Genomic DNA, 14,468 nt, shown 5'->3' on the forward strand with positions numbered 1-14,468 from the left:
AGCAACCATAATTACATCCGAAATAGCTGAATCAGACAATTCTGCAGCCTCCTGGCAAGTACGTGCATTATGGCCAGGCTTGCCGCACACACCACAGCACCGAACCTTCGTATGAGCCCCCCCTGCACTACTACCATCCGGCTGTGTTTCTTGCACTCCCTCTCCACCCACGGCCTTCTTGTCCAGTAGATCGTGTGCATCCTGCACAGTAAGTGATCCTCCGAGCCGCACACGTGTTTTTTTGGCTCTCCGGCGCTTACTTAGTGCCTCGTTGGCCTTGCGGAGTGTCACGGCTTTGACACTTGGTGGGGCGCGGGGCGCACCGCGGACCAATCATTAGTACAGGAGCAAGGACCAATCAGAACAGGATCATTGGGATCGAGGATCGATCCAGAAGAGTCAAACCCAAAAGGGACAGTATCGATAAGATCGATGGTCGAGTCTATCGATCCAGGACAGTGCCAGGCTTGGCATAGGGTCTATATATACGGAGGAACTGGCTGGTGTAGATAGACAGTTCCGCAGTATGCAATTTCAGATTGTATTCACGGTATCTTGTGTTTACATTGAGACATCTTGTTGTGCACTGTTTAGCTGCACCGAACCAATTGTCAGAAGTTACCTTCAACCCGTATCCCTTTCAGAGGTTCTGTACAGGGGTTCGTCACAAGTCACGAGTCCAAATCGAAGCTGATGTAAAAGAAAACAAAAGCCGCAGGGCCATTGTTGATTAAAAATGTGCCTTGAAGCAGCAAGGAAACAAAAAGCCCAGCTACACAAAAATCCCATCTTGGCAGCTCAACCATCTAAACCAGGCCAAATGTTCCCCATATCCCACTCTCCGACCCATCCCCCCCATCGAAAGATATTATCTATAAACCCCCAACTCTATCTTCTATTCCCATCACCGCCCTCCCCCCCCCTTCCCAAACAAAAACTCCCTTTCACTCTCCACCGTCTTCTCAAGAGAATATCTCTAGCTCAATACCAGGCCATAATCTAGCACTGGCCCTCATTGGGGTCGGAGCTATTTTTCAAAAACCATGTCAGCAAAAAGTGTCGGCACCACCACCATCAAAGAAAACACTAACCTGTAGTACCAGTTATCAACATTGCTGTAACCCCCCTTGTTCTGATTGCACCCGTCAACCTCCCTGCTGAGACGGTGGATGCAGTCGGCGTCGTCCCAGTTGCGGCGCGAGTTGGCCTTGTTCTGGACCCAAAACTCCATCTTTTGCTTGCCGCCAGAGTTGACGCACAGGAAGATCTTCTCCTGGATGCCAAAGGTGACGGAGAAGCGGCCCTTGGTGCAGGCGTCGGTGATGGCGCGGCGGGCGGCCGCCTTGTCGTTCCAGGTCACGCCTGAGGTGTGGCAGGTGGCCGAGACGGCGGAGGCGGTGGCCATGATGGCGACGAGGAGGTTGGTGAGCTGCATTTTGGTGGTAATGGTTGGGGGCTTGGTTGAGGTAGAGTAGATGGTTGAGGCTGTTGAAGATGGGAGTGTTGATGGTGATGAGGGATATGCGTTGTCTGGAGGTGGGAGACGGGCGTTCTTATAGATGGCGTGCTCATGCTTTCTGGTGTCTCCTCTTCAACCGTCAACCCCCCCTTCGTGCTGATGGTCACCGTCGAGCATCCGGCAAAGCGCCTTCATCTCCCCCCTACAGATTGCCTGTCAGACTACCGGTGACCACGAGATGAGCTGGTGAATCCTTTGATCGCCAGCTGTCGGCGTGAAGCCGTTTACCGCCTCGTGCCAAGGTAATGGTCCAGAACATCCTTCTGAGGGTTTGGTGATGAGAGCCCCCCGGTAGTGAAACATCCCGTCGGCATTTGATGGCAAGGCAAGGATAGACAGTGCCCGATCCCAGCCCCACGTCTCCATTGTGGGGAGGCCCGAACATCATTGGCTGACCCTTGTAAGGTAGATCCGTAGGATCGGTGTCAGCCGATTGGCATAAATGTGAATTGATGTAGTTCCAGTTGAGCCGGGAGATGTGAAGGATCTCAGGTGCCGACTACCTAAGGTGGGTAGCTGCACTACTCCATAGCGTTCGCTGTGTGCTTGCTGAAAGATCATGATTGACAACAGGTCTTTGGGCGATCTTGAATCGCTAGTTTGGCACGGAAAATTTGCCAAACTACGCTGTCACATCAGGGGAGCGTGTGTTGCAAGAGCCGTTCGTTTCTTCTCGTTCCCAATCGAGAACTCGCCTCCGTGCTCAGGTCACCGCTACCCTTTCATCTCTGGCTCTCTCGTCGCCGAACCCTGAAGATAACGTCCCATGATATCTGCCACGTTCGGCTGAAGGATTTCCTATGGCCATAAGCAGCCACGATTCAATAATCCACTCTCATATCCCTACCTAGCTCAGGCTACTGTTCTCAGGTAAATGACCACAGGTTTCACGGCTGGTCCAAGCTTTGTGCCATCAAGGTAATCTCGCCAGTGAGCTAAACATTCATAAATCGTTATGGCCTAGAATGGCATAAGTTATGACCGAACAACACCCTGAGTTCAAGAGGGACATCGCATCAAGGCTTCATGCCACATATATGCCCCCTTCATAACATTGAACAATGAATAAATGTTGCTTGATATAGTTATGGTATATTTCATTATTTCACTCCTTGAAAACAAGCCATCTCAACATTCCACCAAGGTTACACCTCAATCATGTCCACATCCCCCTCCCCATCCTCCTTCACCGCCTTCAGCGACGGCGCCAGAGCATCCATCTCTCTCAAGGTATACTCCACCAAATAACTCTCATCCACCAGCTCCTCCATCCTCTTGTAATGTCTCTCCGTGTAGACCTTTAGCGCATTAAGCACCTCCTTCAAGCTCTTCTGCCCCCTCGCTCCCTTGACGCTCAAGCCCGAGAACTTATCAGCCGGATAGCTCCTCACCAGCGCGGAGAGAATCCGCTGCGCAACAGGTGCCGTGCGCGCGTTTGTGTTCCAGTCTCGTAACCTCAGCAACAAAAGGAACAGCTGCTCATCTGACAAGCTAGCAAGAACCTGGTCGACAGCTCTCAGCCCGGTGAAGCTACCCGCTTCAGGAGTAGGCGAGGTGACAACGTTGGTGAAAAGCTTGAGCAGGCGGCCTGGGTGGTTGAGCTGGAGAGCCAAGACGATGGCATCTCTGTAGGCACCGATATGGATGTAGTTCTCCAACTCCTGCTCCTGCTCAACAAGCCGGGTGGCGGCTTCGGTGGCGGCGGTCTGGGTTTCGGATGTGGTGTCCTTCCAGAAGGTAATCTTGGAGTCGGAGCCAGCCGAGACAATCGTGTTGCTTTTCGGGTGCACGGCCAAGGTCCACAGTCTGTCTTCGTGGTTGTCAAGGGTGCATTCTGTTTCGCCCGTGTTGGCGTCCCAGATCTTGACGAGACTGTCAGCGCCAGCGGAAGCGAAATGGACATTTTTTCTGCTGGGATCCTCCTCGACTGTGGGGATGTGCAACCACACCACTTTCAGAACGTTGTGGGAGTGTCCTTCAAAGGTGCGAAGACACGTGTAGTCAGAAAGATTCCACAGCTTGATAGTCTTGTCACCACTGCCAGTGACGATGACACCCTTTCCAGAGACAGCACCACCTGTCTCGCCTTGGATGGCTGGAGTATGGAGGGGAGCAAACTTGACCGCCCATACACCTCTCTTGTGGCCCTTGAGGATACCCTGCACCTCGAGCCTTTCTGTGTCCCAAATCTTGACCGTTTTGTCCTGTGACGCAGAAGCGAATAACTTTCCGGATGGGTTGATATCCAGGGCGTTGATGTCTTTCTCGTGCGCCAATCTCCTGAGACTAGTTGTCTCTTTGAACGGTTGTGATGGTCGGGGAATAAGTCGCTTCTGGACAAATCTGTCCTGGGAACCGGAAATCAGGAATGCTGGAGGGTGGTCGAGAGGGTTCTTGAACGCCTCAGAGTCTTCCGGAGGAGCAACCTTGGGCAAAGACACTGCTCCCACCGACTCCAGGTGACCAGTGAAGGTAGCATAACACTCAAAAGAATTGTTGGCAGAATCAACCCTCCATATTCTGGCTGTGTTATCTTTTGCTCCACTGGCCACCCAGTGACCAGACCAATCCACATCCAGTGACATGACGAGATCCTCATGTCCCTTGAGCAAGGCAACGTCGTGCCCGAAATAGGAACCGCCCTCCTCCCCGCCATCTGTTTTGACAGATACTATCCTAATATCCTCCGAGTTCGTCGCAAGTGCCATCATGGACTGATCTCGTAGAAGGTAGACCAAGTCGTAGATTTCGTCGTGTGTGCCGGATATCCGTCTAAACGGCTCCCAGAAGAACTCTCCCGCACTCGCACTGATATCTTCTGCTTTCGGGACCTGATAGAGGGCGAGTGTGTAGTCGGCTTGGGCGCACACAATCAAGGACTTCTCTGGCAAGTAGACGGTTGAAAGAATAGCCTCGCCATCCGCCTTGGGGTCTTGTTTCGCAGTGATTTCCTGGTGTGTAGTTGAGTCCCATATCCGCAAGAGACCGCTCTCTCCGGCTGAGTACATCCACTTCCCTTCATTCAAGAACCCTACAGATTCCACCAACTCGTGCCGCAGCATTGGCGTTCCCTGCCAGCCATTCTCCCCCCAAAGCCACATCGTCATCGTCTTATCTCTGCTGCCTGTGAGCAAAGCATGCTGCTCGGGCGAGTAGTCGATGCTCTGAACATTAGACTCGTGCGCCTCCCTTTTCCTTTTCGCATCGGAGTATACGGGAGTCGCGGTACGTTTGTGAAGATCGAAGATGCGGACCTTGCCGTCTTGTGTGCCCCAGGCCAGCCGAAACTTGGAGTCGACACCGTTGGTGCCGTCATCCTGGTCGTTCTTTCGCGAGCCCTTCTTGGGCCTTCGGTCGATTGTGGTGTCGGCAGCGGTCGCGGCGATCTCGAAAAAGTGCAGGGCTGAAATGAGAACACTCGGTCCGCTGACGGTGTGGGTTACATATCCTCCAACAATATCCCAAATCTTGATGGCGCCATCGGCAGCACCAGTAGCCAACAATGTGCTTGTTCTGTCGACGGCCAGCACAACCACAGGGGTGGCATGTGGCTTCGAGGTTCGGACGAGTGTCGTTTCGATCGAGTCGAATTCTGGGGAGACTGTGAGGGCGTAGATTCGCATCGTCAGCGACCGGGAGCACACAATCAAGTGCGACCCCGAAGGCGTAATGGCCAGGGTCGAAATGGGTTCGCCATCTCCTTCAATCTCGGCCAGGTTCTTTCCAGTCGTCAATTCGGTGAGCACCGCGTTTTCGCCTAGTGTCGAGGCGAGGATTCTGGCGCCATTTTCGAGCGCAACAGATCCTCCGGTATAGATGGGCTGTATAACATTTCCAACCTCGAAGGTGGTCTTTGCTGCTTGTCGTGTGGCCATTTTCGCAGCTGTGTGGGTTTTCCTGAGAATGTGAATGCGGTCGATTGAACGCTGCTTGGTCGCGACCCCAAATTTTTTGCCCAGCCAGTTCCTGTATTTTTTTGCGATAAGAGCTGGTAAAATAAGGTTATCTTAGCGCTCCTTACCCCGGTCGAACTGTTCTTGGCATCCTGCAAGGAAGCTTTGACGTGCTTGCGTCCCACTCAGCCCAGCCAACGTCCTCTGTTCAACGTGCTCCCATTTCAACGGGAGATGGGTCAATCAGCTGGTCTGATCAACTCATCGCTTATAACAGTTGCCCACCATGGGTCTTCTGGAGCCCCTAATCTCAATGGCTCTGGTATGGTAACTCTGACGCCATGGAGGATTCGATCCAACGGTCTAACCAATCTCACAGGGACGATCTCCTTATGACGAGGTAATCTTCCCAAATACCTCCCAGCAAAATGAACAAGACAGCGAGCATGATGGATATCGTCAACTATATGATGAGCGGGGTCGCCCAATCAACCCGGAAACCCGGCGCATCAACAGAGATGTCGTTCGGTCGCATAACGAAGTCATGACGGTGATAGGTGTCGCTGAGCCTGACAACGGCCCCGATGACGCTCATGCCATGTCCTCTGATCGGCATAACGTCTATGAGGACAGGTGGGGAAAAAGACTGCTCAATCTAGGCGGTGTTCTTGATACGGCCTGTGTCTGGGGCGTGAATGGCATGAGACAGCGCATTTTGGTAAGAACTTATCCCGCAGATCTGCAAACTCCCGGCTGACTGTAGCCTAGCTATACAAACGATACAGTCGAGTGCCATTCAAAGAGACATTCGCCCTCGCCAGACAGGATCAATCTCTAGCTGCACACTTCTTGGGCGGCTTGCCAGCATTTGGCCTGAATGCAGTGATCGATCGCATGGTAGCCCCAAAGGCCAAGGAATACCCAATGTATGTTCTCACCATGAATAGCTTCATATCATACGCTGGCTAATCATTTATCCAGACTTGGCTATGCCTCCATGTATATCCGTCTCCACCTGGTTGTGTACACCACGTTCCAACGCTTCGGCATCATTCCGGCAACCGAACTTCTTCCCAACTGGAGATTCTTCATCCCCGGCTCAAGCATATCACCTATTGTCTTCCCACCACTGCCAACATCCCTCTGTCCAGTTGGAATTCTCAAATGGATAGGCGGTACCCTCCTCGGCGTTGCCCCCCTCGGTGGATTCTTCGCCTACATGATCGTCTACAACCACGTCGCCAAGTTCTTCCGAATGAAGATTATAAGCAATCTACCACTCCCAAGTAACCCGCGGCCGGCGAAACGCAGAGCGCTTCAGGATATCACTCCCCTCCCGCCGACCTTTACACTCGAGATCCCTCCCCCTGTTGATCAACATCCCGTTGTCAGCGGCTCATCATCCACCCCACCACCTGCCACCGCACCCACGCAACAACAACAACCACAACCCACCACTCGTACCGCGGAGGTTCCCCCCCGAAGACAAAGCATAACAACCACCACCACCCCGGGCGCCGGCATCCCCCTTGTAACGGACGACTACGCCTCAGAGGAAGAAGAGCTAGAGGTCAGCGCAACCCTCATCTCCTTCGACGTCGAAGCAGCTGACTCTTCCAACACCCTCAGCGGTAACTTCAGCAGCAACCCCGCCGAAACAATCAACTCGTCCAACCCAGGCATATGGTCTGCCGAACTCCGCCCCAATCCATCAGATAACAACCGCGCCGCCCAGGCAAGCAGGGAGCGCACCTTTCGGGACAATAAACTGAGACGATTACCTGCTGCGCTGGCGACGGATGTGTTTGCTATTGGGCCATCAAGGTTGATCATGAGCCCGTTTGCAGCGTTGTGCTGGACAGCGATGATCAGGCCTTACTTGGCGAGGGCGGGGAGGTGGGGGGAGTTGGAGGGGGTGAATGAGGTTGGACTTTGGGGGGCGTTTAGCTGGGAGGGGGTTTCGAGCTTGGTGGGGATGGAGTTGGTGTTGTTTAATTTGATGGGGAGCGTTTGGACGGTGGTGAGTGGGTTGGCGTGGACGGTGAAGATGGATGAGGAGGAGTGGGAGGAGTGTGGGGAGGGGTTGAGGTGGGAGGAACAGGAGGGGGAGGAGGAGAGATGATGGGTATTGCTTTTGGAGGGGGAAAATGGGGGGTATATAGATGAGACAATGTATTTCCGTAGCCAGAACTCCGTGCCTGTGATAACCTAAAGTATGATACAAAAGAAGACCCAACGCCATGGCATTTGAAGTGTGTTATGAGTTCAGGATCACGCTCTGCCCTTCCCCTTCGCTTTCGCCCTTAGCTTCCTCGTCTTTTCCTTGTCGACGATGTCTTTGACGATGGAGTGCAAATCTTGGTTTCTTCTAGCCAATAGCAGGACATCGTCTGTGGTGACTGTTGTTCTGTTGGCATGACGGCTGAAGGATTCCAGATCGATAACTACGTTTTCTGTTTTTAAGGTGGTCAGCAGCTGGCTATGGTATGAGATGGGATGAGATGAGATGAGATATTCCCGTAGCTGTATGAGATAGGATGAAAGAGAATGTCTTTCAGATGAAGCTACTGATCAACCCAAAGCATGAACTTACCGATCTGACTCCATACCATATCCACCAGCGCACCGATAAACTGCGGCGTGGCATTCCTGTTCCTTCTCATGGACTCCTCATCGACGATCTTGCCGATGGAGAACCACAGGGCCGTCTTCAGGCGCTAGATTCATTTCTTGTCAGTTCCAAGTTTTACATATCACTCAAACATAAAAAATAAACACACCTCACGGATTTCATCCTCACTTTGATCAGTCATCCTTTCTTTGTTGCGACGAGTTCAAAAGTCTTGGCAGATGTCGATGAGAGACGCGCTCAGACGCGTCGCAGTTGTGCAAGGCCACTGACGCGAAGTCAGCAGGTTTGTGGTGGACTTCCAGATTGGCACTAGAATCAAAATAGGTTTAGAGTTGTCTTGGGATTATGCAAGCTTGAAAGTGGAGAGAGATGGTGGTTGAAGAGCCGCAACGGTGTCTAGAATGACGGCGTTGTTTGTTTGTGTTGATTGTCAAGGCTGGCATCACAAGGTAGACTGTTAGCTATATAACCAGTAAACTGAGCAGGCCCAGTTTTGATCACGGTAAAAAATACAAGAACAAAACTAAAGTTTCTGATTCTCAATTCTTCTTGCCGGCCCTGCCGGAAGCACACACCCCTAACTCTATAGCGGGGTCCGCAGCACACCGCAGCACTCCCGCCTTTACGTCGAGCTCCTTGCCTGCATGGTAGATTTTCGCGCATCCTTTTCGCATCTTCAACCTATACATACTCCCTCAACCTACCACATAACCCCCCCAATCTTTGCGCCTTTTCCTTGAACATCAATCCCGTCACCGATTATCTATTCCACACCCCCAATCTCCCACCAAAATAACCTGCCCACCATGGACGACCTCGCCAACCTCGCCACCACCATCGGCGACCGCTTCACCACCAACCTCAAGTCCACCCTCGACAACATGTCCCCCCAAAAATGGATCCGAGTCATCATCGTAGCCGGCGCCTGTTCGTCTTCCCTCCCTCCCCTCATTCCCTTTCTGTTCACCCACTAACCCCCCACCGCTAGACCTCCTCCTCCGCCCTTACCTGATGAAACTCGGCGGCCGCGCCCAAATGGCCTCCTACGAAGACGAGCACGCAGCGACAGAAGCCGAGTTCGCCGCCAAGGCCAAGGCCAAAATCTCCCCCAACGAGCTCCGGGGCAAAGTCCAGATACCCGAAGACACAGACTCTGAAGGTGAAGACGCAGAGGGCGGGTCAACTGCCGCTGACTGGGGCAAAAAGGCGAGGAGGAGACAGAGGGATATGATCAAGAAGCTGCTGGAGGCTGAAGAAAGAAGATTGCAGGAGAGTAAAGAGGAGGAGGAGGATAAGGACATTGAGGAGTTTTTGATCAAGGATTAAGCGCACATGAGTGACAAGGTTAAGGTGGAAAAGGGTGGTATAGAAACCTGGAATGAGAACAGGAGGGTCGGTTTATCAAAATGGAAGGACTTTTTGGGTAACGACATAAAGATAGATGGGGGTACATATAACCTAACGTACATAATGATAATAAAGCTTCCAACTGTCATGTTCAACTAGTGCCCTTCCAACTTGTAACCATGATATAAGATCCTTCACCTGTCATATCCTGAACATTCAAGCAGCAACCTCCGCCAACCCCAACCCCTCCCTCCTCCACTGCCAATAACCCCCCCTAATCCGATCCCACTTCTCCATCAACCTCCTCAAGCACAAATCCGCCCTCTCCCTCTCCCCCAACTCCTTATAAACCTCGGCCAACAAATCCAACGCATGACTCGACCTCACCTCCTCCCCTTCCTCCCCCTCGCCCAACCCCTTGACAAACTCCTCGGCAAACTCCCTCACAGAACTCAACCTCCTCCCCCCTTTAACCAACACCCCCCTCAAGTAATTCCACCCCGACTGATTCTGCGGCGCCAACCTAATTTTCTCCTCCGCATAAGCCACCTCCCGATCAACAATCTCCCCGGGCACCTTTGGGTCCGCCTCGGTAGCCGCATACTTTTCTCCAGGCGTGCAGTTCTCCGGATCGGAAAACACCAAATAAAACCTATGCGACCAAGCCGAATTGTTCCTCACATCCTGCTCAATCAGTTCCTCTGTGCTCCTCAGCTCCTCCGGATTCCCCCACACCCCCAGCTTGCCCACCATCCAGGAGCGGTAGCTCCACACGTGGTAGTTCTTTGTGTCTTCCGCCAATATCTGGGTCAGAAACTCCCTTTCCGAAGTAGCAAACGATGCCAGCGCCGGAGGGTCAGACGCGATGGAGGGGTGGTAGTGTTCTACCAACAAATTCCGGTGGTGCCAGATCTGGTAGTTTTTCAGGTTCTCCAGCGCGATCTGGTTGAGCCAGGTGATCTCGTCCGGGATGGGGAGCTTCATGGCGAAGATGTTGGCCGCGCGGAAGAGCCAGACGGTGTAGTGCGCCGGGTTGAGGTTGATGATGTACTCGGTCAGCTTGAGGGAGCGTGGGGAGTACTCTTTTGCCGACATGACGGCGCGGAGGTAGGACATTGCTTGAACCAGCTGTTAGTCTCGATTCTCTGGGATATGGGGCGGTGATAAAAAGGGGCTGGGCTCACCTTCAGCGTAGTCAGGAGAATACGCAATCGCCGCCAGGCCGTTCTCCGGATCCTCCATCACAATCGGCACCACGTCATCCCACTCCGGATCCAGCGCCAGCTTCCCCTGCCTCGCCATCCCCTCCGCGCCGTACAACTCCCTGCTTAGCCTCTCCATCTCTCTCCGTCGTTGCTTTTCCTCAGTATACTCTGAATCAGTAACCAAAACCTGATCTCCCGTCTGGCAGTCCACGAACCCCCTCTTTTGCCTATCCCTCAGCTCTCTAAACCTCTGCGACTGCAGCTGCAGACAAGACAACGTCACTCTCTTCTCCTGCCGTATTCCCCACTCCTTGGCGGTATACTCCCCGATATCCCTCCCCCGTGAATCAACACCTTTATGTTGCTGCTGCCGTTTCTTATATTTCCTCAGATTAAACCCCCTAGCAGGAAGCGAGTGCTCATTAACCGTCTTCCACAAATCCTTCTGCCCCTTTGCACCCAAAAACCGAACCGGCAGCCGGGTGACAAGCCGTGAAGCAAGCCAGACAAGCTGATCGGCCTGCGTCGTCGATCTCTTTCCCTCGAACGGGTGACAAAGCTCAAAATGATATCTCGATAACTCGGCGACGGTGGAAGGTTTCTCCTTTTCTGGTTGTTTGGAAGCGTTGTTGTTGTTGTTGTTGTTGTTGTTGTTGTTGGTACCAGGTGCAGCCGGAGCTGATGGTTTGGTGGTGGTGGTGGTGGCTGCTTGCAAACAAACAATACTTAGCATTCACAATACCAACCAAAACCCTAAACACAAAAGAGCAGAATAAGAAGAAAAACACATACAACTTCCCGCTTTGGGCTTTTGCGCCGCTTTTCCTTTGGGCGGCATTGTCGCAAAACAAGAAAAAGAACCAAAAAAAAAAGGGAGCTGTTACTTCAGGCAGTTGGAGTATGTTGAAATGGCGGGGCAGCAAGCCAGATGGGAGGTTTCAGGGACGCGCGGGTACACCAAGCCCAAGCTTGGCTTCCAAAGCTTCCAGAAGGAATTCGGGCAGGGGTGCGCATGACAACAATCCCAACCCAATGTCAAAGACAACAATTGTAAGAAGAGAACCAGCTCAAGTCAACAAAAAAACACAAATCAAATTCTTTATTTTCTCTTCCATTATCCTGGCTGCTTGCGGCTTTCTCTTTTCTTGATTCAACAATTACTACGTAAGATGCTCGAAAACCGGAGGTAAAATATCCAGAGGTATTAAATGGTACCACAAGGTAGAAATGTTCTAATAAATCATCCATCCAAATCCTGAATCAAAGGTGATAGCAGCCACAAGTATATCAGTACAGAACCGAGCAAAAGTATCGCCATTACACAATAGCCCCCTTCTTTTGAAGCCCCCCCCCTTTTTTTCCACAGAATCATTAACTCCTATCCCCGCCTGCCTGCCTTCCCTCCCTGCTGCCCATGGCCCATGTTGATCACCACCTCAAGAAATCCTCTCTAGTCCAAAATAATAATAGAAAGTCGCATTAAAAGCCTTACGCAAGCGAAAAGAAAAAAAAAACCGGCCATATGGTGAATGAATCGAATAATACGCCCATACGCATGCATGACAAGCCCCTTCTAGATATCCGGGTTACTTTCCACTCTCCAAAACTTCCACCCTTCCCTCTCCCCAGGCATGCCACCATGCACACCCACCAGCCTCTCCACACCATCATTCCCCTGCGCATTGAGGAACTTTTCCTGATCAATCTCCATACCACCCTCCTCATCCTCCACCGTGCCGTTTTTTAGAACCGCAGGCCACAAAACACCCACGCCGTCACCACCAAGCGTAGTCTCAAATCTTTGGTAGCCCTCCTCGTCAAGCTGCTCCTCCAACCTAGCAAGTTTCTCTCTAGGAACCCCGGGTTTTAGGAGAGTAATCGAGCAACCACCACCACCGGCACCGGTTAGTTTCGTCCAGCCTATCCCTTGGTGGTCTACCAGCTCGCGGACACGTTCGAGTCTGGGGTGTGAGACGCCAAGTGAGACCAGCAAACCGTGGTTGATGTTCATCAGCTCGCCCACACGGCGAAGGCTGTCCTCCTTCTCCGTAGAGAAATCGTCCTCAGCAATGAGCTCAGCCGATGTTTGCGTGACCTTGTCAATGGCATCGAGAATGCTGCCAACAAGCTTCGGGTGAGTGTCCTTCAACCTCCCCACCTTGGCCACCTCATGCGCCGTGGATTTTGGCGTCCTGGTGTCGACCAAAAGGAGTGGCAACTCGGGGAAATCCCAAAGTGGTTTTACATCAGGTGCCTTGCTGTAATCCGTTCTCTGGAACATGACGGCCTTGCCCTGTGTGGAGACGGTGTTGTCCACACCGGAGGGGTTGCCGTGGATGAACATCTCGTAGACATACGCCCATCGGTTGATGCGCTCAATCTGCATGCGGGCCTCATCAGGCGGTTGATCCGGATGGGGCCCAGAAAGTGTCCTAAGCTGAAGCAACAGGGCTGCCGAGAGACACACAGCAATAGTGGCGCTGCTTCCGAGTCCTGCGCCTATTGGAATCGTGGAGCGCAATGTGTACTGGCAGGCGGGGAACGACGGTGATCCAAGGGACAAGAACATGTACAAGAAAGAACCGGCCGAGTTCTGGTGAACTTTGCGAACATCCGCCGGCTTATCCGGCGAGACATCGGCGAGGTATGGCTGGATGGCGGCGACGAGCTCCTGGTCAATTTCGGTGACGAGACTGTAGTAGTACTTCTTTTTCGACGGCTGCTGGAAGATGGCCCAGGGCAGTTCGTCAATCCTCCACGAGTGGTCAAAGTCGATATCTGGGAACTTGAGTGTGACAGTCTTTCTCGACTTGGAGAGCGATGTTACGAGGAGGTAAGAGCGCAAAGCGATTGAAGCCGCGATCGCCGCCTACAAGATGCGCCCACGTCAGTTTCGTCGTATTAAACCAACTCCAAGCGCTTGCTTCTTACCTTGCCGTGCACAACCGCATGTTCACCAAACACAATCACCTTTCCCGGCGCCGAAACCATAAAACTAGGCATCATTGGGCTGGACTTTTTGCGTTGCATGCGATCTCTGATATTCCCGTTCCCATTCCCGTTGAGCGTGAGGTTTCCTGTGCCGTTGGTGATCCCGTTTGTGCCTTCGACGCCGTATTCGCTGGCGTTGCTGCTGCTGGCACTGATGCTAGAACTTTCGGGTTCGGTGTCCACATGGTAGCCGTTCTGGCCGTTCCGGCCGTTCGCAATGGCCTGCGTCATGGCTTGTTGTGACTGACCAGACTTCCACCTGTCGTGTAACTACGGCCTCGGGTGAGACACAAAGGTTTCTCTGCGTGTGAGCCGAGAACAATGTTTAGCTAGTCGGTCGCCAATGGCTTGGAGGTGTGATGCGATCTAGGAACAAAGGAGTCTCGAGCGGCGCAAGTTGATTGCTTCGCTGGTCAAGTAGATGGGCTCGATTGCCGAGTTTTTCGCAATTGACTTCGGTCCGGTGTCTTTGACTAGAAATGATCTCCGGCGTATAAGTGCTATTACTAGCCGAGATATAGCTGCACGATGAGGGCGAAGTTGGTTCCTGACGTTTGGCTTTGCTGGACTGACTACCAATAAAATAGCGATGATTGAGAGAAAGCGGACGCGAAGGGAAAGAGGAGCAGTATAGGCGAGGGTGGGGTCGATGGCTATTAATCTGTAGAGAAGCTGGTCACAGTCGGCTTGTTTATTATCTCTCACCTCAACTCTCGACGACAAGATAACAAAAAGAGGAGAAAGGGGTGAGAAAGGTACGAGGTGTGGTGGTACAGATCACGGAAGGGGGAGAAGCAGGAAAATATGACGGATGGACATTGGACATTGGACGCGGCACTACTTAGCCACGATGCACGACGGTTCGCAACAGGGGGGTTACT

The 14,468-nt window shown here is 52.5% G+C and overlaps 7 protein-coding genes across 7 annotated transcripts; 2 read left to right on the forward strand and 5 right to left on the reverse strand.

Moving 5' to 3' along the window:
* Positions 1 to 999: 999 nt before the first annotated feature.
* On the reverse strand, positions 1,000 to 1,435 carry QC762_209235 (uncharacterized protein; the record flags this gene model as incomplete). The annotated part of the gene is made up of 2 exons (XM_062887827.1): positions 1,000 to 1,027; positions 1,092 to 1,435. 2 exons carry the CDS (start codon positions 1,433 to 1,435, stop codon positions 1,000 to 1,002), a joined length of 372 nt encoding a protein of 123 aa, XP_062745997.1.
* Positions 1,436 to 2,664: 1,229 nt separating this feature from the next.
* Positions 2,665 to 5,394, reverse strand: utp13 (U3 small nucleolar RNA-associated protein 13; the record flags this gene model as incomplete). Its single annotated transcript, XM_062887828.1, has 1 exon — positions 2,665 to 5,394. One exon carries the CDS (start codon positions 5,392 to 5,394, stop codon positions 2,665 to 2,667), a length of 2,730 nt encoding a protein of 909 aa, XP_062745998.1.
* Positions 5,395 to 5,584: 190 nt separating this feature from the next.
* On the forward strand, positions 5,585 to 7,534 carry QC762_209250 (uncharacterized protein; the record flags this gene model as incomplete). Its single annotated transcript, XM_062887829.1, has 4 exons — positions 5,585 to 5,734; positions 5,792 to 6,130; positions 6,181 to 6,338; positions 6,394 to 7,534. The coding sequence occupies exons 1-4, from the start codon at positions 5,699 to 5,701 to the stop codon at positions 7,532 to 7,534; spliced, it is 1,674 nt and encodes a 557-aa protein (XP_062745999.1). The 5' UTR covers positions 5,585 to 5,698.
* Positions 7,535 to 7,683: 149 nt separating this feature from the next.
* On the reverse strand, positions 7,684 to 8,557 carry MHF1 (MHF histone-fold complex component; the record flags this gene model as incomplete). The annotated part of the gene is made up of 3 exons (XM_062887830.1): positions 8,193 to 8,557; positions 8,006 to 8,129; positions 7,684 to 7,865 (listed from the first exon to the last, which is right to left on the reverse strand). Exons 1-3 carry the CDS (start codon positions 8,223 to 8,225, stop codon positions 7,684 to 7,686), a joined length of 339 nt encoding a protein of 112 aa, XP_062746000.1. The 5' UTR covers positions 8,226 to 8,557.
* On the forward strand, positions 8,488 to 9,547 carry QC762_209260 (uncharacterized protein). Its single transcript, XM_062887831.1, has 2 exons — positions 8,488 to 8,971; positions 9,033 to 9,547. Exons 1-2 carry the CDS (start codon positions 8,851 to 8,853, stop codon positions 9,368 to 9,370), a joined length of 459 nt encoding a protein of 152 aa, XP_062746001.1. The 5' UTR covers positions 8,488 to 8,850; the 3' UTR covers positions 9,371 to 9,547.
* A 60-nt stretch (positions 9,548 to 9,607) lies between these two features.
* On the reverse strand, positions 9,608 to 11,434 carry RAM2 (CAAX geranylgeranyltransferase alpha subunit; the record flags this gene model as incomplete). The annotated part of the gene is given in 4 exon segments (XM_062887832.1): positions 9,608 to 10,509; positions 10,576 to 11,244; positions 11,260 to 11,305; positions 11,387 to 11,434. 4 exon segments carry the CDS (start codon positions 11,432 to 11,434, stop codon positions 9,608 to 9,610), a joined length of 1,665 nt encoding a protein of 554 aa, XP_062746002.1.
* A 175-nt stretch (positions 11,435 to 11,609) lies between these two features.
* On the reverse strand, positions 11,610 to 14,390 carry ERG12 (Mevalonate kinase). Its single transcript, XM_062887833.1, has 2 exons — positions 13,528 to 14,390; positions 11,610 to 13,465 (listed from the first exon to the last, which is right to left on the reverse strand). The coding sequence occupies exons 1-2, from the start codon at positions 13,816 to 13,818 to the stop codon at positions 12,170 to 12,172; spliced, it is 1,587 nt and encodes a 528-aa protein (XP_062746003.1). The 5' UTR covers positions 13,819 to 14,390; the 3' UTR covers positions 11,610 to 12,169.
* Positions 14,391 to 14,468: the final 78 nt, after the last annotated feature.

The sequence above is a fragment of the Podospora pseudocomata genome, assembly GCF_035222375.1.
Source record: "Podospora pseudocomata strain CBS 415.72m chromosome 2 map unlocalized CBS415.72m_2.2, whole genome shotgun sequence".
Taxonomy (NCBI): domain Eukaryota; kingdom Fungi; phylum Ascomycota; class Sordariomycetes; order Sordariales; family Podosporaceae; genus Podospora; species Podospora pseudocomata.

Excerpts from the sequence above, each read along its gene's own strand:
- ERG12 (XM_062887833.1), bottom strand. The coding sequence starts at position 13,818 with ATGACGCAGGCCATTGCGAACGGCCGGAACGGCCAGAACGGCTACCAT. Across the intron at positions 13,466-13,527 it reads ATGCGGTTGTGCACGGCAAG|GCGGCGATCGCGGCTTCAAT; the intron begins GTAAGAAGCAAG and ends CGCATCTTGTAG.
- QC762_209260 (XM_062887831.1), top strand. The coding sequence starts at position 8,851 with ATGGACGACCTCGCCAACCTCGCCACCACCATCGGCGACCGCTTCACC. Across the intron at positions 8,972-9,032 it reads CATCATCGTAGCCGGCGCCT|ACCTCCTCCTCCGCCCTTAC; the intron begins GTTCGTCTTCCC and ends CCCCACCGCTAG.